This window comes from Stigmatopora argus, chromosome 17 (genome assembly GCF_051989625.1).
Source record: "Stigmatopora argus isolate UIUO_Sarg chromosome 17, RoL_Sarg_1.0, whole genome shotgun sequence".
NCBI classification, from domain to species: domain Eukaryota; kingdom Metazoa; phylum Chordata; class Actinopteri; order Syngnathiformes; family Syngnathidae; genus Stigmatopora; species Stigmatopora argus.
Genome location: NC_135403.1, coordinates 12929903 through 12953604, shown reverse-complemented (window position 1 = coordinate 12953604; position 23702 = coordinate 12929903). Strand labels below are relative to the sequence as shown.

The window sequence follows — 23702 nt, the reverse complement described above, 5'->3', positions numbered from 1 at the left end:
GCTCATTTACGCTGCTTTTACACACGCAACGCAAACCGCTTTGAAGGAGAACATTTTCTACTCGGCTTGGCCTGCCGCTCGGTCACCATGGCGACGCCGGCCGGATTGATCGCCGACATAATCGATGTGTTCACGGGCCGTCAGGTAGACGGTCAAACGCCGAGCGGGACTCCCACGAACTGGGAAATTGACGCAAATGGTCAGTCTGAGCCATCGGAGTTGGACGGAATAGAAACGGCGACTCGTACGTGAATGCCAAATGGGGACGTCGTTGATGTGTTTGCCTCAGAATTTGCAAATATTTATATCACTCATTTATTGCTACTAGACGTCCATTTTGTTTGAATTGGGAGGGTGGCCGCAAATAAACATCTGACCACTACTACTACTAATGATCTACTACTATTACTGAGCTTTTACCACTAATGAGCTGTTACTTCTATTACTACTACTACTAATGATCTACTACTATTACTGAGCTTTTACCACTAATGAGCTGTTACTTCTATTACTACTAATACTAATTCATCAATTTCGTCACACGCAGTTTCTGCGTGTGATGACAAGTAGGCTTTTTTGTGTTGTGGTAATGACGACATGGCCTATGTCCGATTATTATTATTATTACTACTACTAATATGCTGATACTGCTACTACTACTACTAATGAGCTGTGACTACTATGACTGCTACTACTACTACTAATGAGCTGATACTACTATGACTGCTACTATTACTACTAATGAGCTGTTACTACTACTACTCATGAGCTGCTACTAGTACTAATGAGCTGTTACTACTACTACTACTAATGAGCTGTTACTACTACTAGTACTAATGAGCTGTTACTAATACTACTACTACCAATGAGCTGCTACTACTATTACTACTACAACTAATGAGCTGTTACTACTACTACTACTCATGAGATGCTACTACTACTACTACTACTACTGACCTGTTACTACTACTACTCAATATGTGACTAAAGTGGCTCGCAATAAGTCTTGATTAGGTCCTGGGTGCAGATCTCAAGTTGAGTATGGTGATAGCTCTTGGGAAGAAACTGTCCTTGCGTTTGTTTGTCTTGGCGGTTATGGCTCTGTTGCACCTTCCAGGGGGCAGCAGGTTGAAGTGGTGGAAGGCGGTATGCGTATTGTCTTTTATGATGCTCTCTGCCCTTCTAAGGCAGCGGAATTTGTAGATGCTGGACAGAGTAGGTAGGGGACAGTTGATGATTTTTTGCGCTGTGTTGATCACCCTCTGCAGTCTTTTCCCTTCAGCTTCTGTGCAGCTTGAGTGCCACGAGCTGTTACTACTACTATTAATGAGTTGTCACTACTACTACTAATGAGCTGTTACTACTACTACTACTAATGAGCTTTTTTCTCGTGCTAATAATATAAATATACATTATTCTCAAGTGACTCGGGACTCGCAAAAACGGAACAACTCGACCCAGCTTCCCGTCCAACCGCGCTCACCAATTGTCAAGTGAGACATTCCGAGCAGAACGTCCCCTCCGGTCGGCTTGCTCCTCCCTTTCTCCAGCCCCGCACGAGACGAATGTAGCGCGGCGGGCATTTTGTCGTCGCCGTCGGGCGACACGCGGCGTTCCTAACCGCCCCTGACGTTCCTATATATTTTATTTGACGCGGCAAAATAAAGCCGCCGTGTCTCATCGGGAGAATTACGAGGGAGGCCCGGCGCGGTCCTGCTTTCGGGCTTTGACAAATGCGGTCAAGGGGCGAGCGGTCCCCGGGGACGGGGCGGCAGCGCGGGCATTAGCTTTTCCGCAGTGACATTATGAAGAAATCCATGGAAAGGGCCGACGCGGGGACGTAGGGGGGGACGGAGGGGGGACGGCTAGCAAAACGCCTGCCGGTCGTCCCCGGGGATGCACTGGTATTTTCCGGTGAGCCGGGGCCTACAGCTAATCGATAGCTAGCCGTCCCGCGCACTCCTCGCCCCTGTCAATTAAGTCAATTCATAAAGTCGGGTTGAGCCGTTATTTTGAGAATTTTGACAGAATTGTTTTGTAATAATATTGTAATATTTCGCTTCAAATGTCCAGAAAAGTGATCATTTTTTGACTTCACTTAGTCAAAGGTATTCAGAAACCCGTCTAAGAACATTTCGTGCGGCTGTCCGAACAAGCCAAGCTAATCATTTTTGTCGTGAATGCTTTCATAATTCAATTTTTGCATTTCTGTCTTGATTTGAGTGACCAGTCCATGTTTGTATTGATTGCGAACCTTGCTAACGTATACTATTTGTATCGCCGTCAATCATAAGTCAAGTGCGTTTTGGACACGGCACGGTCACTTAGCAAATTCAACTAGCCGGCATAGCCCGAGCGGCGGTCACGGTGGCATTAGTAAAGCGGCTCACTTTCACCTGCCTCAGCAGCTGACCCCCGAGCCCATCAAGCCCCGCCCCTCATCCATTCCCGCAGCGGCCGCTGATCTCGGTAGAGGACACATGCAAAGCGAGCGGCTTTCCGAGCCAAGTGGAGCCGTCATGCATATCCGCTTTGGCCTGCGCAAGCAAAGCAGGCGGTTGGGGTGGGGGGGGGAGGCGATTTGGGGGGCGTGCTATAAAATGCAACGCAGGGAGAAAAAAAAGAAGCTTCAATTTGCTTCATAGGGGGGAAGACGAGGGCACGGCGGAGACAGTAATGGATGGACTCGCGGCCCCCCCACCGGACTGCTGACGCCGCTACGATAGGACATCCCCTTCACAGGGCGCAGATAGAGATTTGGAGGACCCGGGGTGTGGGCGTCGACCATTCCGAGGCGAGAATTTGGGGTTACTAAAGTCGAACTGGAGTATAAGTCGCAGACCGGCCAAACTGTGTGGCTTATAGTCCGGAAGATACAGTTCTTTTATGCCACCTTTTGTATCTTTGAAAGATTCAAATGAAAAATGTATAAAACGAGAATATTTTACGTTTCAGTAAGTCTCCCCTGGAAGCAATTTTTCCATCTTCCTACCATTTTTTCGGTATGCTTTTTCAATTGAGTGCTTTCCAAAGGTCCAAAAAAAAAAGGTCGGTTGGGTCTCTGGTGTGGTTTCCATCCAAGAAACTCGCTTCGTGTTCCTCGGCGGTCGCCGCCTCTCCTTGCCCCGCTTTCTTCGCTCCATTTCCCGCCTTCCCTTCGGAGCATCCGGCTCCGCTTCACCGTACGGGTCGGGCTACTTAATTCAGGCCCCTCCCCCTTTTCCCAGTATGCAACCCAACCCGAACGACCTCTCTTCCAAACTTAAGAATAACGGCCAAAGCCCTGCTTAAAATTTTTGGACTCGCACCATTTAATGTACTTTATGTACTACTATTTTGTCAGCGTTCACTTCTATTTTGTTGTTGTTTTAGTGTTACACATTACCAGGTCTTTGTTAGTCATCTAAATTCAATAATAATCACAATTAGCGTTAGCGTTGTTAGCTTAATTGTCATTTTCTCATCGCCAGGTTGCCGTTTCAACCCCGGCATGAGGACGGAGACGACGCCCTGACCCGAGAAAGCCCCACACAAAGCGCCGAAGGAGGGGGGAGGCCAGGACCTGAGGCCGGGTCGGCATGGAGACGCTGTGCGTGCTGATGGCGCTGTGCGCCGCCGCCCAGCTCGGCCTCGCCGCGGGGATGAGGCCTCTGCGAAGGACCGCGGCCGGGCACAAGATGGCCGCCGGACTGACGGGACAGGATGCCAACGGGGTGCCGCTGCGGCGCTCTAAGAGAGGGTGGATGTGGAACCAGTTCTTCCTGTTGGAGGAATACACCGGAAGCGACATGCAGTATGTGGGCAAGGTAAGACGCAATTTTAGGCTTATTATTTTTGACGTTAGCTTGATAATTAGCTTACTGGCCGTAGTTAGCTCATTGGAAAAGAATGAATAGACTTTTTTATAATTAGAGAATGGAATTTAAATAATGTACAACATTTTTAAAAATACTTGATGTTCATTCTTTTTTAATTAATACATTAATAGGCATTTTAATTAATATTTGTTTTTATTTTAAGATAGAAAATAATTTGAAAAGAATAAAATAAACTTATTTTCCTAGTGTTTCTTTATAAATATATGTTAAGAAAAAAAATCCAATATTTAGACCATTTTTAAACTTCCAATAAATTAAAAAATATATATTACTATGCACATTATGTATATAAAAATGTTTCCTTTTATTTTTAAAAATAAATAAAATGACATTTCTAAGATAAAACCTAACTATAACATAAAATTTTCTTTACTTTTTAATGAAATAAATCAATTTAAAAGACAGAATCAAAAATACCCACCCTAATTTTTCACATATCCATTTAAAAAATAAAATAAACCTTGCAAAAATGAACCCATAAAACGACCCTCCCAGTCCAAATAAATAGTCACCTAAACGTCAATAAAAAATAAAGATGCTCACCTTCATATTTAACAGATTGGCCAATCGATCGTCCATTAATCGCAGCGACCCATCCGACAAAAACGCCAAAAGAACGGCCACGTTTGTCAAGTCGCGGCGCTTCTCTTTTGATCGCCGTGTCGCCGACGGGGTCGTGAAAGCGCTTTTGTGCGCGCCTCTGAATGGCCACTTTGCATTCCGCCGACGGCGCGGGAACAACTCGGGATAGAATCCCTCCGGCAAACAAGACGGGGCGCCGTACGTTCTCCCCGAGCGAGCGTCGACTTTGAGCACGCTTCTAAACGGATTACACGGGTGCCGACACAACAAGTCCAAAAAAAAAGAACATGCGAAAAACAAAGGGAGCCTCGGTAGCGGTGCGTGGCCTCTTTTAGCTCGTTAATCGACACAAAAGATGGATTATGATTTGAATTATGAACTTTCCTTTCAAGAAATCTGCTTTTATTTCAGTTTCCCCCGACTAAAAAACAATTGAGAACAGTTTTACGATTCTTAGTGTGTTCTTCTGACGCAAACTGTCCTCTTTTAGCTCACTAATAGACACAAAAGATGGATTATGATTTGAATTATGAACTTTCCTTTCAAGAAATCTGCTCTTATTTCCGTTTCCCCGACTAAAAAACAATTGAGAACAGTTTTATGATTCTTAGTGTGTTCTTCTGATGCAAACTGTTCTGTTTTAGGAATGAAAAAATATAAAAACAATGGGGTAAAAAATGCTTTTATTTTAGTTGACACCCGCAGAAAAGCCGCCTCAGAGTGGCTGTTTTCCTTTCGGTTGGAACGGGTAGCAGTCGACGCGCGTGCCGTTCCCGCGGCCTCTCATTAGCGGCGGGCTCTTGTGCCGTCACCGGGGGAACGCCATGTTTGTTTATTTCATTACGGGGTGCTCCACCAAAGGGCACGTCACGTGCCCACCCGCACGCACGCACGCGCTTAATAGCCTGCGGTGGAGCAGCCGTGTTTGCGCTGCGCTATCATATCTCATCAAGTATTTACAGCCCCTGATAGGCCCCCGCTGTTGGCGGGCCCCACTTTTCCGCCGTTTTCGCCCTCGTCCACTGCCAATTCATTTTTGCAAGGGGCTTCGTTTCTTCCTAAAATTTGCCCTTGCGCCCACTTGCTTTGCTACCGCTACTATTACACTAGCTTACTATACTATATTATTAGCATGGCATGGTATAGTGAATTATATTAATAGTATGGTATGGTATAGTGGAGTAGATACTCTACTATACCATTCCAGGCTATAAATATATTCTACTATAGCATGCCATGCTATACTGTAGTTTACCATTACTATACCATGCCACACTATTAATATACTTACTATACTATACCATGCCATACTATTAATATACCCTACTATACCATTCCATACTTTTAATATACTCTACTATACCATAGCACACTATTAATATACTTTACTGTACTAGACTATACAATTAATATACTCGACTATACCATGCCACACAAAAAATATACTTGACTATACCATGCCACACAATTAATATATTCTACTATACAATGCCAAACTATTAATATACCATACCTATACCATGACATACTATAAATATACCCTACTATACCATGACATACTATTAATATATTCTACTATACCATAGCACACTATTAATATACTTTACTGTACTAGACTATACAATTAATATACTGTACTGTACTATACTATACAATTAATATACTCGACTATACCATGCCACACAATTAATATATTCTACTATACAATGCCAAACTATTAATATACTATACGTATACCATGCCATACTATAAATATACCCTACTATACCATGACATACTATTAATATATTCTACTATACCATGCCACACTATTAATATAGTCTACTATACCATCCCAAACTATTAATATACTCTACTATACCATGCTTTACTATAAATATATTCTACTATACCATCCCAAACTATTAATATACTATACTATACCATGGCACACTATTAATATACTCTACTGTACTATACTATTAATATACTCTACTGTACTATACTATACTATTAATATACTCTACTATACCATGCCATACTCTAAATATACCCTACTATACCATGGCATACTATTAATATATTCTACTGTACCATCCCAAACTATTAATATACCCTACTATACCATGCCATACTATTAATATACTCTTTTATACCATGCATTACTATTAATATAATACGTGTACTGTACAGTTAATATAACTAATTTACTACATAAACATACAATCCACTAATGAATTGAAAAGTCATATTTATTTTGTCCACGCCATTATCTTCACGAAGGTAGGAGGGTGCCGGAGACTATCCTGGCTAACGATGGGCATCCTGAATTGGCTACCACCCATTCACGCATACTCGGGGACATTTTTTTTAAGGTGGCCTCGTACTCGCTACTAAAGCTCCGCCTTGATTGCGGACACTCAAAGAGAAGAAGAGCGGAGCCGTCCGCGTGACTCAGCCGCCGCAAAGACGCGGATGTCTTGTGACGGCCCAGAGCTAGCTAGCGTGCGCGCGCCCGCGTTGGGTACCAGCTGCTCATCTTGGCACGGTACAAACAATATGGTGCGGCGTACCTGCTCCATGGCAACCCCCCGCAGAATGACCGCATCGTCTTCTTCTTTCGACACACACTCTCGAGAGTGTGTGTAAATGAAGAGTACAAATCATCCTCATCATCATCACCGGACAGACAATAAGGGAGCTAGCGGGGGACGGGAGGGGAGGGCGCCGGAGTCAAGGGGACGCTCACTTTTAATAACACTCATCTCCTTTTGCGGCGAGCCGAGGCGCCCAAAGATGAGGATTGGCCGTCCCTGCAGTCCAATGTGATATTAATATCATCATGAATGTAATAATGGCTTCTTGTTTCGCGGGATCTTTGACCGTACGTTGAGGAAAATGTGCGTCCCGGGCCAGAAGGTCGGGAAATTGCCGTGGCCGCTTCTGTAATGAGGGTTCAAAAAGATGGCGGCGATGACTTGTAATTGGAAGGCTACATTTTGCCGTTAATATTTTCCCACTACATATTGATTTCTAATTAAGACACCTTTTATAGCCAAAATGAATGTTCGTCAGTCAATTGTAATCATTATTCATAGTGTAAACAAACACGACTATGATATTTTTCCTTTAAAAAAGGTCCTCAAAAAATGAATTTGTTTAGATTAGATTAGAATTTTTTAATCCCATATTTTCGTGATTGTAGTAGAAATACAGACACAGAAGACATACCTAGCTAAAAAAAACTGGAGCCCATTTTATCATCTGTTTTCAATAAATGTAAATAAACTTTAAAAAGGTGAAATTATAAAAAAGATGCTTGTTTTACCCTAAAAAAGACACAGAAGACATTGTAGACCTAGCTAAAAAAAACTGGAGCCCATTTTATCCTCTTTTCAATAAATTAAAATATAAATATTTAAAATAAACTTTAAAAAGGTGATATTATAAAAAAGATGCTTGTTTTACCCCAAAAAAAAGACACAGAAGACATTGTAGACCTAGCTAAAAAACTGTAGCCTAGTTTATCCTCTGTTTTTAATAAATTAAAATATACATATCTAAAATAAACTTTAAAAAGGTGAAATTATAAAACAAGATGCTTGTTTTACCCTCAAAAATTTTTTCCCACCAGATCGAACTCAAGTGACTATTTTGAAAAAGTACAAGAATGGCAAACAAAAAAATACAACAGTTGTTTTTTTTCCTCCCTGCTTCAGCTCCACTCCGACTCAGACCGCGAAGACGGCAGCGCACGCTACGTGCTGACGGGCGACGGCGCCGGCACGCTCTTCAAGATCGACGAAAAATCAGGCGACATACACGCCACCAAGCGCCTGGACCGCGAAGAGAAGGCCTACTACATGCTGCACGCCAAAGCCGTCAACCGCTTTACCGGCGAGGCGCTGGAGGGCGAGTCCGACTTCATCATCAAGATCCACGACATCAACGACAACGAGCCGCGCTTCACCAAAGACCCCTACGTGGCCAGGGTCCCCGAAATGGCCGACATCGGTAGGCGTCGACCGCGGCGGAAATCGGGTTCGGGATGGACGGCCTAATCTGAACCCGTCTTTTTGCGGTGCAGGTACTCCCGTCATCCAGGTGACGGCGCTAGATGCCGACGACAGCACCTATGGGAATAGCGCTAAGGTGGTCTACAGCATCCTGGAGGGGCAACCCTACTTCTCCGTGGACCCCGAAACCGGTCAGTGCCGTCGATGGCGTTAGGTGTCCGACTGGGAGGGGCCAATGACTTCCTGGTCCAATTGGATTGGACGTGTAGGGCCGTCTATGGTGGTGAAAGATTAGAATTTAGACCAATTTCTCCTATTCTGTTCATAAATAATAAGTATGAGTTAAAAAAGTCATAATAATTTAATTATATATATATATATATATATATATATATATATATATATATATATATATATATATATTCTATTGTAGTCATTTTATTTTCATTGACAATTGTTAATTTATAAATGTATTTGTTGATTAAAAATTGAAAATATGTAATTAAAAAAAACGAATAATAACACTAGTGACGAACCAGAAAGTAATAAAAGTATTATAAAAAAATAATAATAATAACTTTAGAGTGTTAAAAAGGGAGCATATTTTTATTTTAAATTAATTTAGTTTGATGACGATTTGACTCATTTATAAATATGGTAACTTTTTTTCAAATATCGCTCGCTCCCTCAAAGTCAATATAAATTTATTAAATGTATTTATTGATTAAAAATTAACAATATAATTAATATAACCAAATAATAACACTAGTGACGAACCAGAAAGAAACCAAATGTGGGTTAAAAAAATTATTATAAGTAGGTTACATGAATTTTGATGTTAAACCAAAATGGCGGCAGGTGTACAGCATCTGCCGGCTGGGGGCGCTTCGGGGGGGTTACCGGAGGTCACTTTGGGGATTTGGACCACGCGTGCACACAAACACACACACCAGACTAAAAGGTAGCAGCTTGCTACTTTTAATCACAAATGTGCGCTTTGGACGCCGGCCTGCCGTTCCGACAAAAGGCATGAAAAAAAAGGAAGAAGCGGCCATTTGCAGATTAGCGGCTGGATTAGCGTTAATATGTCGAACGCCACATGTGGCGAGTAAGCCGACATGAGCTGCGCACACATGAATGCACACGGCGAGTTAGCGGGAGGTCGGCTTCCTACAAAATTCCCGCTTTTTGAATAGACGTATTTATTTAATACATGGCAGTCATGAATTTCAAAGTGACAAGTGAGAACACCCACAAAATTGCATTTAAGTGATCCCTTAAAGTGCTATTTTTTTATCTGTAATTCTAGGTAGTACAGTCTTTTTTCATAACTTGAATATTTCGTAAGCAGAGCAGTACTTTATATCTAAATGCCTCAAAAAACTAACAACTCAACCCTTTAAAAATGATCCCAATTTTGTATGAATGATGCGAGAAACAGATAAAAATGAAAGACATTTATAAGAAAATGATTTATTAATGTCATTACGTGAATTCATGCAGTTTCACAGTACAGTAAGGAAGAAGCTAACGTTAGCGCACGAACACACTTGAAATGATGAATTCAAATAAACTCAGCATTAAATAAAACTTAAAAGGAGCAAAAGTATTTTCATCTAGCTGTTTAATTCAGGAAGGCCATTTAAAGAAGTCGTCTGCTTCAATAGCATAGCGATAGTCGCAAGTGGGTAACGGCCAATCGTATTGCCTTCGCAATATCCGCCAACCTTCTGTTTTTAGATGAATCACTTATTCATTTCATTCGCTGCAATAATTCTAAATAAAATAACGGATACAGAAAATACATTTACATTCAGAGGGATTTTGTAACCTGATTTTTTTTTAACCGAGGCATTTGTAAGTAGAGGTACGACTGTATCTTGATTTTTGGGTTATGAAACGAATATTTTCCACATATTCACTTGTTTTTTTCACGTTAAATTGTTCTCACGTTAGCTTTAGCATGTTGTACTACTTTTATTGACATCGAAATGAACTATTTTCATGTTGTTGTCCTTAATTGAGTTAGCATAACATAGAATGCTGAAATGTGGAGGGAAAAAAATGTTTCTGTGTGAAGGGTAACAAACGGATTCAAATAAGAATATATTTTATTTTTAGCACCCAAGCCGAACAATAACAAGAATCAAAATAATAGGAATGGGAATTTTGTGGAACGTCGCAGCGCCCCCCGCGGCGCACGCCGGCCATCCCCTCCCGTCCTTGGCGGCTTCATAAAGCGTCATCGTAAAGATAATGAAGTTCCTTGGCGGCGCATCAAACATCCCCGGCGCGCACCTCAAAATAGTCGCCCCCGAATTAACGACGTTTCAGACGGGAGATTTATGCGCCGCGTAATGAAGTCGGCGCCAGCTAGCTTTAATTCCGCCGTCGTTCCCGAGTGATGGATGCGCCCCCTTATGCGGGTCGTTTGGCCCAATTAAGAGCACTCCTCGTTAACGCCCGGCCCGCCGTCGACGGCGGCCGACGTCCAATTTGAAATGCCGTCAATACCGCGGAAAGATGAGCGTGGACAACAACTCCGATTTTCAAATGAATTAATGATGGCAGGTAATGAGTTCAGTACTATGTATTTAAAAAGAAAACAACTTTGAAGTGTTACGGGGAGCGTGTTATATATTTGTATGATATTATTGATGTTTTCATGGATATTTTATTCATTTCGAAGCGTATTTTTACTTTTTGTAAATAATAATGCACTCCAATATTTGCATCTACTCCTATTTTATTTTAATTTATCGCTTTCAATGGCAGACAATGAGTTAAATACTGTGAAATTTAAAAAACAACAACTTTTAAGTATTTTGATGATATTCATTTTGCGTTTATGAACATTTATAAATGTATATATGCATACACTAATTTTAAAAATACAGTATTGGGTACTTAGTTATGGCTATATTATAGCGAAATGCTAACTAATGCTAATAAACAAAGACAAAAGGAGAAATCAATGGCAGTGAATGACTAAATAATTAAAGTAGCACTTAAATGCTTTAACTATTTTACTTCTTTTTTGTAGTTGGGTACAAAAAAACTATTTTACAGTTGCATAAAAAAAATTGGGATGAAAAATGGCCCTCTTTTTTCATGCCGACTTGTGTAAGTGCCAATTTAATTTCCTAACCAGGGATTCAAATTAGTCCAATAAATCAAAAGTAGATGGAAAAAAATAGGAAGGCGCATTTTGGGGACTTTTTGCATATTTCAAAGAGAGAACTTGGGCAAAGAAATGTGATTTTATTTAGAAAATGAATTGCCATTTTAAATATATTCGATGTATTTATTTGTCTTTATTTTTCTTCAGGCATGATCAAGACAGCCCTGCCTGGAATGGATCGGGAGGTCAAGGATAAGTACCAAGTGGTGATCCAGGGCAAAGACATGGCGGGGCAAATGGGGGGCTTGTCCGGGACCACCACCGTTAGCATCACGCTCGCCGACGTCAATGACAACCCGCCGCGTTTCACCAAAAGTAAGCCGCGATTGGTTGAAAATTCCCGCCACGAGATAATATTGTTGTTTTTGTTTTTGTTTTTTAGCCCTCTACGAGTTCAGAGTGCCCGAGTCCACGTTACCGGGGTCCGCGGTGGGCACGCTCCGCGCGGTGGACAACGACATCGGCGAAAACGCCGAAATGGACTACCGGATTATCGGGAGCGACGGACCGGGGATGTTCGACGTGGCCGTCAATCGCAGCACGCAAGATGGCGTCCTGGTTCTTCGAAAGGTCAGAAAAAACGGCTGCCTCCTTTGTCCAATCGCAACAAATTCCATTCGCGCCATCTACTCACTTCACGATCAAAATGGCCGTCACGCATTTAAATTTTTAAGCGTTTTGCGCGTCCGCCTCGCAGTTCTGGGGTTAAGGGTTCGATCCCAGGCGTGTGCGGTCGATTGGTTGCCGGTCTTTTGGTCACCGGTCTTCTGGTTGCGGTCTTTTGGTCGCCCCGACTGCGACAACGGGCGACCAAAAGACCGGCGACCAATCGACCGTGTACCATCCCAGGTGGGTCCTCATGGCATGTTCTGCCTGCGTGGCTTTTCTCCAGGTACTACACTTAACTCCCACGTCCCCAAAACATGTATGCTAGGCTAATTGGAGCTACGAGTGCGATTGGTTGTTTGTGTCATCGTGCCCTGCGATTGGCCGATTTCAGGGTGTCCCAAATCAGCTGGGACTGGCTCCAACACCCCCAGGAACAAGACCTCTTTGCAATTTATTTTTGAAATCCTCCAATCCTAAACGAAACAACCGCGTAGCCCAGTTTCCTATTTTTCCGCCCCGAGATAATTTGTCGAAAAATATGTGTTTATAACGATGATTTGTTCCGCACGGCTTGTTCTCTGTTGCCACGGCGACACGGCGTCCCCCCAAAAGCGGCGCCGCTAATGAACTGGCCGCTCCGGCGTCCCATCTGGGCTTTAAAAAGGACGCCCGTGGTGACCTCCGCCGGGGACCTCCTCTCTTTACATCTGTTTGTCAGATGGTCCTCGCCCCAAAAAATAAATAAAAAAATTGACAATAATAACTCTTCCCTTTGAGAGAATCAGGTCACAAAGTATGGCCTGGTTTATTCCAACGGTTTTCACGGACGGCAAACGAATGGACTCGATCGGAAATCCACGTTTCGCTCTCGGTTTTCGTTTCAGACGCTGGATTTCGAACGCAAACGTCAATTCAGCCTGCGAGTCCAGGTGGAGAACGTCCACGTCAACCCACGTTTCTTCTCCGTCGGGCCCTTCCGTGACGAGGCGTCCGTCAAAGTCACGGTGGAGGACGTGGACGAGCCGCCCGTCTTCGAGCGCCAAGGCTACGTGGTGGAGGTGCGGGAGGACGCCGCTCCCGGCGCCGTGGTGGGAAGCGTCGCTGCCTCCGACCCGGACGCCAAACGGAGTCCCGTCAGGTTGGTGGACTTTTAAACGTGATTTGTTCACATATGTAGAATTTTAGTGGGATTTTTTTTAGCAATAAAAACACACAGACACGGCGGGGGCGTGGCCGTTCCAGCGGGTAAAGACGGGGCGATTCCCCTTTTAACTGTTTGCGTAATTGAATTGGTAATTGTGGAGAAGATCCCTCAAGGGCGAAAATTCTTCAATGGAAATTCCGGGGATCAAAGACACGACATTAATGAGTCATTAAAAATGAAAAGTATTCCTAAATGAAGGAAGGCGCCTTTCAGGAGGACGAAACTTGGAGTGCGTAGACTTTTCCGCAAAAAAACGACATAGTATAGTAAGGCTTTTTTATTCCAAAAAACGGCATAGTATAGTAAGGCTTATTTTCTTAAAAAACGACATAGTATAGTAAGGCTTTTTTATTCCAAAAAACGGCATAGTATAGTAAGGCTTATTTTCTTAAAAAACGACATGGTATAGTAAGGCTTTTTTATTCCAAAAAACGGCATAGTATAGTAAGGCTTTTTTATTCCTAAAAACGGCATAGTATAGTAAGGCTTTTTTATTCCAAAAAACGACATAGTATAGTAAGGCTTTTTTATTCAAAAAAACGGCATAGTATAGTAAGGCTTATTTTCTTAAAAAACGACATAGTATAGTAAGGCTTATTTTCTTAAAAAACGACATAGTATAGTAAGGCTTTTTTATTCCAAAAAACGGCATAGTATAGTAAGGCTTTTTTATTCCAAAAAACGGCATAGTATAGTAAGGCTTATTTTCTTAAAAAAGACATAGTATAGTAAGGCTTTTTTATTCCAAAAAACAGCATAGTATAGTAAGGCTTATTTTCTTAAAAAAAACGACATAGTATAGTAAGGCTTTTTTAGTCCAAAAAACGGCATAGTATAGTAAGGCTTTTTTATTCCAAAAAACGGCATAGTATAGTAAGGCTTTTTTATTCCTAAAAACGGCATAGTATAGTAAGGCTTTTTTATTCCAAAAAACGACATAGTATAGTAAGGCTTTTTTATTCCAAAAAACGACATAGTATAGTAAGGCTTTTTTATTCCAAAAAAACGGCATAGTATAGTAAGGCTTTTTTATTCCAAAAAACGGCATAGTATAGTAAGGCTTATTTTCTTAAAAAACGACATAGTATAGTAAGGCTTTTTTATTCCAAAAAACAGCATAGTATAGTAAGGCTTATTTTCTTAAAAAACGACATAGTATAGTAAGGCTTTTTTAGTCCAAAAAACGGCATAGTATAGTAAGGCTTATTTTCTTAAAAAACGACATAGTATAGTAAGGCTTTTTTATTCCAAAAAACGGCATAGTATAGTAAGGCTTATTTCCTTAAAAAACGACATAGTATAGTAAGGCTTATTTTCTTAAAAAACGACATAGTATAGTAAGGCATTTTTATTCCAAAAAACGGCATAGTATAGTAAGGCTTATTTTCTTAAAAAACGACATAGTATAGTAAGGCATTTTTATTCCAAAAAACGGCATAGTATAGTAAGGCTTATTTTCTTAAAAAACGACATAGTATAGTAAGGCTTATTTTCTTAAAAAACGACATAGTATAGTAAGGCATTTTTATTCCAAAAAACGGCATAGTATAGTAAGGCTTATTTTCTTAAAAAACGACATAGTATAGTAAGGCATTTTTATTCCAAAAAACGGCATAGTATAGTAAGGCTTTTTTATTCAAAAAAACGGCATAGTATAGTAAGGCTTATTTTCTTAAAAAACGACATAGTATAGTAAGGCTTTTTTATTCCAAAAAACGGCATAGTATAGTAAGGCTTATTTTCTTAAAAAACGACATAGTATAGTAAGGCTTTTTAGTCAAAAAAACGGCATAGTATAGTAAGGCTTATTTTCTTAAAAAACGACATAGTATAGTAAGGCTTTTTTATTCCAAAAAACGGCATATTATAGTAAGGCTTATTTTCTTAAAAAACGACATGGTATAGTAAGGCTTTTTTTATTCCTAAAAACGGCATAGTATAGTAAGGCTTATTTATTCCAAAAAACGACATAGTATAGTAAGGCTTATTTTCTTAAAAAACGACATAGTATAGTAAGGCTTTTTTATTCCAAAAAACGGCATAGTATAGTAAGGCTTATTTTCTTAAAAAACGACATAGTATAGTAAGGCTTTTTTATTCCAAAAACGGCATAGTATAGTAAGGCTTTTTTATTCCTAAAAACGGCATAGTATAGTAAGGCTTTTTTATTCTAAAAAACGACATAGTATAGTAAGGCTTTTTTATTCCAAAAAACGACATAGTATAGTAAGGCTTTTTTATTCCAAAAAACGGCATAGTATAGTAAGGCTTATTTTCTTAAAAAACGACATAGTATAGTAAGGCTTTTTTAGTCCAAAAAACGGCATAGTATAGTAAGGCTTATTTTCTTAAAAAACGACATAGTATAGTAAGGCTTTTTTAGTCAAAAAAACGGCATAGTATAGTAAGGCTTATTTTCTTAAAAAACGACATAGTATAGTAAGGCTTTTTTATTCCAAAAAACGGCATAGTATAGTAAGGCTTATTTTCTTAAAAAACGACATAGTATAGTAAGGCTTTTTTATTCCAAAAAACGGCATAGTATAGTAAGGCTTATTTTCTTAAAAAACGACATAGTATAGTAAGGCTTTTTTATTCCAAAAAACGGCATAGTATAGTAAGGCTTATTTTCTTAAAAAACGACATAGTATAGTAAGGCTTATTTTCTTAAAAAACGACATAGTATAGTAAGGCTTATTTTCTTAAAAAACGACATAGTATAGTAAGGCTTATTTTCTTAAAAAACGACATAGTATAGTAAGGCATTTTTATTCAAAAAAACGGCATAGTATAGTAAGGCTTATTTTCTTAAAAAACGACATAGTATAGTAAGGCATTTTTATTCCAAAAAACGGCATAGTATAGTAAGGCTTTTTTATTCAAAAAAACGGCATAGTATAGTAAGGCTTATTTCCTTAAAAAACGACATAGTATAGTAAGGCTTTTTTATTCCAAAAAACGGCATAGTATAGTAAGGCTTATTTTCTTAAAAAACGACATGGTATAGTAAGGCTTTTTTATTCCAAAAAACGGCATAGTATAGTAAGGCTTTTTTATTCCAAAAAACGGCATAGTATAGTAAGGCTTTTTTATTCCTAAAAACGGCATAGTATAGTAAGGCTTTTTTATTCCAAAAAACGACATAGTATAGTAAGGCTTTTTTATTCCAAAAAACGACATAGTATAGTAAGGCTTTTTTATTCCAAAAAACGGCATAGTATAGTAAGGCTTATTTTCTTAAAAAACGACATAGTATAGTAAGGCTTTTTTAGTCCAAAAAACGGCATAGTATAGTAAGGCTTATTTTCTTAAAAAACGACATAGTATAGTAAGGCTTTTTTAGTCAAAAAAACGGCATAGTATAGTAAGGCTTATTTTCTTAAAAAACGACATAGTATAGTAAGGCTTTTTTATTCCAAAAAACGGCATAGTATAGTAAGGCTTATTTTCTTAAAAAACGACATAGTATAGTAAGGCTTTTTTATTCCAAAAAACGGCATAGTATAGTAAGGCTTTTTTATTCCTAAAAACGGCATAGTATAGTAAGGCTTTTTTATTCTAAAAAACGACATAGTATAGTAAGGCTTTTTTATTCCAAAAAACGACATAGTATAGTAAGGCTTTTTTATTCCAAAAAACGGCATAGTATAGTAAGGCTTATTTTCTTAAAAAACGACATAGTATAGTAAGGCTTTTTTATTCCAAAAAACGGCATAGTATAGTAAGGCTTATTTTCTTAAAAAACGACATAGTATAGTAAGGCTTTTTTAGTCCAAAAAACGGCATAGTATAGTAAGGCTTATTTTCTTAAAAAACGACATAGTATAGTAAGCCTTTTTTATTCCAAAAAACGGCATATTATAGTAAGGCTTATTTTCTTAAAAAACGACATGGTATAGTAAGGCTTTTTTTATTCCTAAAAACGGCATAGTATAGTAAGGCTTATTTATTCCAAAAAAAGACATAGTATAGTAAGGCTTATTTTCTTAAAAAACGACATAGTATAGTAAGGCTTTTTTATTCCAAAAAACGGCATAATATAGTAAGGCTTATTTTCTTAAAAAACGACATAGTATAGTAAGGCTTTTTTATTCCAAAAACGGCATAGTATAGTAAGGCTTTTTTATTCCTAAAAACGGCATAGTATAGTAAGGCTTTTTTATTCTAAAAAACGACATAGTATAGTAAGGCTTTTTTATTCCAAAAAACGACATAGTATAGTAAGGCTTTTTTATTCCAAAAAACGGCATAGTATAGTAAGGCTTTTTTATTCCTAAAAACGGTATAGTATAGTAAGGCTTTTTTATTCCAAAAAACGACATAGTATAGTAAGGCTTTTTTATTCCAAAAAACGACATAGTATAGTAAGGCTTTTTTATTCCAAAAAACGGCATAGTATAGTAAGGCTTATTTTCTTAAAAAACGACATAGTATAGTAAGGCTTTTTTAGTCCAAAAAACGGCATAGTATAGTAAGGCTTATTTTCTTAAAAAACGACATAGTATAGTAAGGCTTTTTTAGTCAAAAAAACGGCATAGTATAGTAAGGCTTATTTTCTTAAAAAACGACATAGTATAGTAAGGCTTTTTTATTCCAAAAAACGGCATAGTATAGTAAGGCTTATTTTCTTAAAAAACGACATAGTATAGTAAGGCTTTTTTATTCCAAAAAACGGCATAGTATAGTAAGGCTTTTTTATTCCTAAAAACGGCATAGTATAGTAAGGCTTTTTTATTCTAAAAAACGACATAGTATAGTAAGGCTTTTTTATTCCAAAAAACGACATAGTATAGTAAGGCTTTTTTATTCCAAAAAACGGCATAGTATAGTAAGGCTTATTTTCTTAAAAAACGACATAGTATAGTAAGGCTTTTTTATTCCAAAAAACGGCATAGTATAGTAAGGCTTATTTTCTTAAAAAACGACATAGTATAGTAAGGCTTTTTTAGTCCAAAAAACGGCATAGTATAGTAAGGCTTATTTTCTTAAAAAACGACATAGTATAGTAAGGCTTTTTTATTCCAAAAAACGGCATATTATAGTAAGGCTTATTTTCTTAAAAAACGACATGGTATAGTAAGGCTTTTTTTATTCCTAAAAACGGCATAGTATAGTAAGGCTTATTTATTCCAAAAAAAGACATAGTATAGTAAGGCTTATTTTCTTAAAAAACGACATAGTATAGTAAGGCTTTTTTATTCCAAAAAACGGTATAGTATAGTAAGGCTTATTTTCTTAAAAAACGACATAGTATAGTAAGGCTTTTTTATTCCAAAAACGGCATAGTATAGTAAGGCTTTTTTATTCCTAAAAACGGCATAGTATAGTAAGGCTTTTTTATTCTAAAAAACGACATAGTATAGTAAGGCTTTTTTATTCCAAAAAACGACATAGTATAGTAAGGCTTTTTTATTCCAAAAAACGACATAGTATAGTAAGGCTTTTTTATTCCAAAAAACGGCATAGTATAGTAAGGCTTATTTTCTTAAAAAACGACATAGTATAGTAAGGCTTTTTTATTCCAAAAAACGGCATAGTATAGTAAGGCTTATTTTCTTAAAAAACGACATAGTATAGTAAGGCTTTTTTATTCCAAAAAACGGCATAGTATAGTAAGGCTTATTTTCTTAAAAAACGACATAGTATAGTAAGGCTTATTTTCTTAAAAAACGACATAGTATAGTAAGGCATTTTTATTCCAAAAAACGGCATAGTATAGTAAGGCTTTTTTATTCAAAAAAACGGCATAGTATAGTAAGGCTTATTTCCTTAAAAAACGACATAGTATAGTAAGGCTTTTTTATTCCAAAAAACGGCATAGTATAGTAAGGCTTATTTTCTTAAAAAACGACATGGTATAGTAAGGCTTTTTTATTCCAAAAAACGGCATAGTATAGTAAGGCTTTTTTATTCCAAAAAACGGCATAGTATAGTAAGGCTTTTTTATTCCTAAAAACGGCATAGTATAGTAAGGCTTTTTTATTCCAAAAAACGACATAGTATAGTAAGGCTTTTTTATTCCAAAAAACGGCATAGTATAGTAAGGCTTATTTTCTTAAAAAACGACATAGTATAGTAAGGCTTTTTTAGTCCAAAAAACGGCATAGTATAGTAAGGCTTATTTTCTTAAAAAACGACATAGTATAGTAAGGCTTTTTTAGTCAAAAAAACGGCATAGTATAGTAAGGCTTATTTTCTTAAAAAACGACATAGTATAGTAAGGCTTTTTTATTCCAAAAAACGGCATAGTATAGTAAGGCTTATTTTCTTAAAAAACGACATAGTATAGTAAGGCTTTTTTATTCCAAAAAACGGCATAGTATAGTAAGGCTTTTTTATTCCTAAAAACGGCATAGTATAGTAAGGCTTTTTTATTCTAAAAAACGACATAGTATAGTAAGGCTTTTTTATTCCAAAAAACGACATAGTATAGTAAGGCTTTTTTATTCCAAAAAACGGCATAGTATAGTAAGGCTTATTTTCTTAAAAAACGACATAGTATAGTAAGGCTTTTTTATTCCAAAAAACGGCATAGTATAGTAAGGCTTATTTTCTTAAAAAACGACATAGTATAGTAAGGCTTTTTTAGTCCAAAAAACGGCATAGTATAGTAAGGCTTATTTTCTTAAAAAACGACATAGTATAGTAAGGCTTTTTTATTCCAAAAAACGGCATATTATAGTAAGGCTTATTTTCTTAAAAAACGACATGGTATAGTAAGGCTTTTTTTATTCCTAAAAACGGCATAGTATAGTAAGGCTTATTTATTCCAAAAAAAGACATAGTATAGTAAGGCTTATTTTCTTAAAAAACGACATAGTATAGTAAGGCTTTTTTATTCCAAAAAACGGCATAGTATAGTAAGGCTTATTTTCTTAAAAAACGACATAGTATAGTAAGGCTTTTTTATTCCAAAAACGGCATAGTATAGTAAGGCTTTTTTATTCCTAAAAACGGCATAGTATAGTAAGGCTTTTTTATTCTAAAAAACGACATAGTATAGTAAGGCTTTTTTATTCCAAAAAACGACATAGTATAGTAAGGCTTTTTTATTCCAAAAAACGGCATAGTATAGTAAGGCTTTTTTATTCCTAAAAACGGCATAGTATAGTAAGGCTTTTTTATTCCAAAAAACGACATAGTATAGTAAGGCTTTTTTATTCCAAAAAACGACATAGTATAGTAAGGCTTTTTTATTCCAAAAAACGGCATAGTATAGTAAGGCTTATTTTCTTAAAAAACGACATAGTATAGTAAGGCTTTTTTATTCCAAAAAACGGCATAGTATAGTAAGGCTTATTTTCTTAAAAAACGACATAGTATAGTAAGGCTTTTTTAGTCCAAAAAACGGCATAGTATAGTAAGGCTTATTTTCTTAAAAAACGACATAGTATAGTAAGGCTTTTTTAGTCAAAAAAACGGCATAGTATAGTAAGGCTTATTTTCTTAAAAAACGACATAGTATAGTAAGGCTTTTTTATTCCAAAAAACGGCATAGTATAGTAAGGCTTATTTTCTTAAAAAACGACATAGTATAGTAAGGCTTTTTTATTCCAAAAAACGGCATAGTATAGTAAGGCTTATTTTCTTAAAAAACGACATAGTATAGTAAGGCTTTTTTATTCCAAAAAACGGCATAGTATAGTAAGGCTTATTTTCTTAAAAAACGACATAGTATAGTAAGGCTTATTTTCTTAAAAAACGACATAGTATAGTAAGGCTTATTTTCTTAAAAAACGACATAGTATAGTAAGGCTTATTTTCTTAAAAAACGACATAGTATAGTAAGGCATTTTTATTCCAAAAAACGGCATAGTATAGTAAGGCTTATTTTCTTAAAAAACGACATAGTATAGTAAGGCATTTTTATTCCAAAAAACGGCATAGTATAGTAAGGCTTTTTTATTCAAAAAAACGGCATAGTATAGTAAGGCTTATTTCCTTAAAAAACGACATAGTATAGTAAGGCTTTTTTATTCCAAAAAACGGCATAGTATAGTAAGGCTTATTTTCTTAAAAAACGACATGGTATAGTAAGGCTTTTTTATTCCAAAAAACGGCATAGTATAGTAAGGCTTTTTTATTCCAAAAAACGGCATAGTATAGTAAGGCTTTTTTATTCCTAAAAACGGCATAGTATAGTAAGGCTTTTTTATTCCAAAAAACGACATAGTATAGTAAGGCTTTTTTATTCCAAAAAACGACATAGTATAGTAAGGCTTTTTTATTCCAAAAAACGGCATAGTATAGTAAGGCTTATTTTCTTAAAAAACGACATAGTATAGTAAGGCTTTTTTAGTCCAAAAAACGGCATAGTATAGTAAGGCTTATTTTCTTAAAAAACGACATAGTATAGTAAGGCTTTTTTAGTCAAAAAAACGGCATAGTATAGTAAGGCTTATTTTCTTAAAAAACGACATAGTATAGTAAGGCTTTTTTATTCCAAAAAACGGCATAGTATAGTAAGGCTTATTTTCTTAAAAAACGACATAGTATAGTAAGGCTTTTTTATTCCAAAAAACGGCATAGTATAGTAAGGCTTTTTTATTCCTAAAAACGGCATAGTATAGTAAGGCTTTTTTATTCTAAAAAACGACATAGTATAGTAAGGCTTTTTTATTCCAAAAAACGACATAGTATAGTAAGGCTTTTTTATTCCAAAAAACGGCATAGTATAGTAAGGCTTATTTTCTTAAAAAACGACATAGTATAGTAAGGCTTTTTTAGTCCAAAAAACGGCATAGTATAGTAAGGCTTATTTTCTTAAAAAACGACATAGTATAGTAAGGCTTTTTTAGTCAAAAAAACGGCATAGTATAGTAAGGCTTATTTTCTTAAAAAACGACATAGTATAGTAAGGCTTTTTTATTCCAAAAAACGGCATAGTATAGTAAGGCTTATTTTCTTAAAAAACGACATAGTATAGTAAGGCTTTTTTATTCCAAAAAACGGCATAGTATAGTAAGGCTTATTTTCTTAAAAAACGACATAGTATAGTAAGGCTTTTTTATTCCAAAAAACGGCATAGTATAGTAAGGCTTATTTTCTTAAAAAACGACATAGTATAGTAAGGCTTATTTTCTTAAAAAACGACATAGTATAGTAAGGCTTATTTTCTTAAAAAACGACATAGTATAGTAAGGCTTATTTTCTTAAAAAACGACATAGTATAGTAAGGCATTTTTATTCCAAAAAACGGCATAGTATAGTAAGGCTTTTTTATTCAAAAAAACGGCATAGTATAGTAAGGCTTATTTCCTTAAAAAACGACATAGTATAGTAAGGCTTTTTTATTCCAAAAAACGGCATAGTATAGTAAGGCTTATTTTCTTAAAAAACGACATGGTATAGTAAGGCTTTTTTATTCCAAAAAACGGCATAGTATAGTAAGGCTTTTTTATTCCAAAAAACGGCATAGTATAGTAAGGCTTTTTTATTCCTAAAAACGGCATAGTATAGTAAGGCTTTTTTATTCCAAAAAACGACATAGTATAGTAAGGCTTTTTTATTCCAAAAAACGGCATAGTATAGTAAGGCTTATTTTCTTAAAAAACGACATAGTATAGTAAGGCTTTTTTAGTCCAAAAAACGGCATAGTATAGTAAGGCTTATTTTCTTAAAAAACGACATAGTATAGTAAGGCTTTTTTAGTCAAAAAAACGGCATAGTATAGTAAGGCTTATTTTCTTAAAAAACGACATAGTATAGTAAGGCTTTTTTATTCCAAAAAACGGCATAGTATAGTAAGGCTTATTTTCTTAAAAAACGACATAGTATAGTAAGGCTTTTTTATTCCAAAAAACGGCATAGTATAGTAAGGCTTTTTTATTCCTAAAAACGGCATAGTATAGTAAGGCTTTTTTATTCTAAAAAACGACATAGTATAGTAAGGCTTTTTTATTCCAAAAAACGACATAGTATAGTAAGGCTTTTTTATTCCAAAAAACGGCATAGTATAGTAAGGCTTATTTTCTTAAAAAACGACATAGTATAGTAAGGCTTTTTTATTCCAAAAAACGGCATAGTATAGTAAGGCTTATTTTCTTAAAAAACGACATAGTATAGTAAGGCTTTTTTAGTCCAAAAAACGGCATAGTATAGTAAGGCTTATTTTCTTAAAAAACGACATAGTATAGTAAGGCTTTTTTATTCCAAAAAACGGCATATTATAGTAAGGCTTATTTTCTTAAAAAACGACATGGTATAGTAAGGCTTTTTTTATTCCTAAAAACGGCATAGTATAGTAAGGCTTA

At 36.8% G+C, this 23702-nt stretch overlaps 1 protein-coding gene across 1 annotated transcript in view; it reads left to right on the top strand.

Annotated features, from left to right (window-relative positions):
- Nucleotides 1-23702, top strand: part of cdh6 (cadherin 6) — a 106681-nt gene that overhangs the window by 65333 nt on the left and 17646 nt on the right. The window contains exons 6-11 of the mRNA XM_077623736.1: nt 3471-3806; nt 8159-8453; nt 8527-8646; nt 11784-11951; nt 12019-12206; nt 13130-13383. Of these exons, the coding sequence (XP_077479862.1) occupies nt 3579-3806; nt 8159-8453; nt 8527-8646; nt 11784-11951; nt 12019-12206; nt 13130-13383 (1253 nt within the window). The 5' untranslated portion in view covers nt 3471-3578. The remainder of the gene's footprint in view (nt 1-3470; nt 3807-8158; nt 8454-8526; nt 8647-11783; nt 11952-12018; nt 12207-13129; nt 13384-23702) is intronic.